Source organism: Limanda limanda, chromosome 14 (assembly GCF_963576545.1).
Source record: "Limanda limanda chromosome 14, fLimLim1.1, whole genome shotgun sequence".
NCBI classification, from domain to species: domain Eukaryota; kingdom Metazoa; phylum Chordata; class Actinopteri; order Pleuronectiformes; family Pleuronectidae; genus Limanda; species Limanda limanda.
Genome location: NC_083649.1, coordinates 1681454 through 1683953, shown reverse-complemented (window position 1 = coordinate 1683953; position 2500 = coordinate 1681454). Strand labels below are relative to the sequence as shown.

Here is a 2500-nt window from a genome sequence, read left to right as displayed (position 1 = left end):
TTTTGTTTGGCTGCATTGTGATCATCACACACACACACACAACCTTCTCAGACCAGAGTCAGACATCAGCAGGTTTTTAGTTTAAACAGCATCATGGATGGATTTATGATCATGAGAACTGGAAAATAAACCTTTGTATGAAGTGAATGTTTTTAGTTTTTGGTTTGAAAGTCGATCAGACGTGTTCCTGACATGTTCCTCACATGTTCCTGACATGTTCCTCACATGTTCCTCACATGTTCCTCACATGTTCCTCACGTGTTCTGGAGGTTCTGGATGTGAGAACAAATCCTGAGTCAGCGTCTCTGGACATTTTCTTGAACCAGTAAAATGTCTGAAATAATAAGTTTGTGCAGTTTAACTAAAAACTTGACGCCCTTCAAAATAAACTCAACATGTTGTTCATCATCATCTTGAAAAAGGCACATCGGAGGGTTTTTGAAAACTGATGTCACTTCCAGAAGAGTCGTAAACGCCTGTTAGAAAGAAAATAGATTCATCCGACTGTTTTTCCGTCACGTGATTAAAATCTGTTTTAGAGAAAAATCCTTGTTTACAGTATCTGGATCAATAATCTGAGCAGGAATATCGCTGGACTCTGATTGGCTGCTGTTCATCCTTCTTATTGCACGCCGCAGATTGAAGCATGAAGTAATACCAGACCTTCATTAGATCCGAGTCATGATGCTGGAATGAAGTCGGCCACGCCCTCGTCAGTGACGACCAACAGGAACAAGCGTGTTGTGACAGGACGGCGTGCGGAGAGGGCGAGGCCGAGAAACGAGGTTTAACATCGAGACCTGAACTGACACGTCCGTGGAAAAGTACCGAGAATATGGAAGAGAAGAAGAAGGAGGAGGAGGAGGAGGAGGAGAAGGAGGAGGAGGAGGAGGAGGAGGAGGAGGAGAAGGAGGAGGAGGAGAAGAAAGAGGAAGAGGAGGAGAAGAAAGAGAGGAGATCTTAAAGAAGATGAGAGGTTTATGTTCATGTCAACAAACATCCACTGATCCGACTGTTTTATGCTGTTGACATGAAATATAATAATAATAATGAAAATTATAATAATAATTTAATTTTAAATTTAAGAACTGAAAAACTAAATATTTGAGGTTAGTGTGAATCCAGTGACTGTAAATAAAGATGACGACACTTCGTATGCACCATCAGGAAATTAAGCTAAAATGTCTCCGATACAAACGCTGCCCTCTAGTGGTGAAGACGTTAGTTTCTGACGCCTGTACATCGTTAACTATAGAATTGAATGGAGTTCAAACCTAATCAGCTGTGTGTGTGCGTGTGTGTGTGTGTGTGTGTGTCTGTGTGTACCTCAGTGAGTGTGTGCGCAGGGATTCCATCCTCGTGAAGTTTTGTTCTCTCTCCGCTCAGCTTCGCTTTTTTAGAAACATGAGAGAAGTTGTCACCGTTTGATGCCGAGTCGCCCATCTGGAGAAAAGATGGAAAGAGTCGGATCACACAAAGGTCAAAACATATTCAATAATATAACATAATATTATATAACTACAACTGCTGCTCCTGTCTAAAAAGTGTTGTTTCTAAAATAAGATTTCATATTAATTTAGATTTCCAGGCGCTTGATGTAATTGAATGATTTAAAATCATCGAACACACAATTTATATTAAAAACAAATATGAAAAACGAGAGGATGATTGGCACAAAATGGCCGAAACGTGGACAATACGTCCGCTAACTTTTCCTTTAGCGCCACCAGCAGGTCATAATATTCTAATCTGCTATTAGCATGATATTATCACGGAGTGTTTTGGCCAAATTAAAGAAAATAAAATGCAGAGATTAAGAATAAATTCGTAATATCCTGATAATAAAGTCGTAATTTAATGTGAAGAGTCATAACATTTCATATAGTATTTTGTTATTTCAACCTATACGACCAGCTGATCAGAGCCGGTTGTATTCTACATGCGACGCCTCCGCTCAGACGTTTCTGGAATGCAGTTTGAAATGTGGATTCTGTGAAACGTCAGTGGAGACGTCAGCCTTCGTGAGAGGAACAGAAACTTTTCTCAGTAGCGATGAGATTTTAAATGACCTGTTGATGTTCAGCTGAAAGTCAAGACTCAGGTTTCTGAAGTGAAATCACAAGACACACAAATGTCAAATGAAATCATGTGACTTTCAAAGTGTTTCTTTCTACAAACAGGAAGCTCCAGTGACACGTGAAAGAGGAAAACGTCTGAGATTCACTTCCACCTGCTCTTCGTCATCTTCAGACCAAATCAAAACTGTGAAATATCTGACGGAGAAAAACAGAAACGTTCAGACGTCAGCTGATCAGAAGCAGAACAGCTGAGACCAGAGAAACGAGCAGGAAACAGATTCTGTGAAGAACCTCGACTTTAAATAACTCGTCCATCGGCTCCATGAGAAACAAAGGATCTGACCTACTTCAGGATTAATTACACGCCGGTGACGAAGCTAGCAAGGTTTGGTCGAGAGCAAGTATGGGGGCGGGACCATCAC

The 2500-nt window shown here is 40.7% G+C and overlaps 1 protein-coding gene across 1 annotated transcript in view; it reads right to left on the bottom strand.

Annotated features, from left to right (window-relative positions):
- LOC133019384 (hexokinase-2-like) overlaps positions 1–2500 on the bottom strand; it is an 11798-nt gene that overhangs the window by 8437 nt on the left and 861 nt on the right. The window contains exon 2 of the mRNA XM_061085843.1: positions 1327–1443. Coding sequence (XP_060941826.1) covers positions 1327–1443 — 117 coding nt within the window. The remainder of the gene's footprint in view (positions 1–1326; positions 1444–2500) is intronic.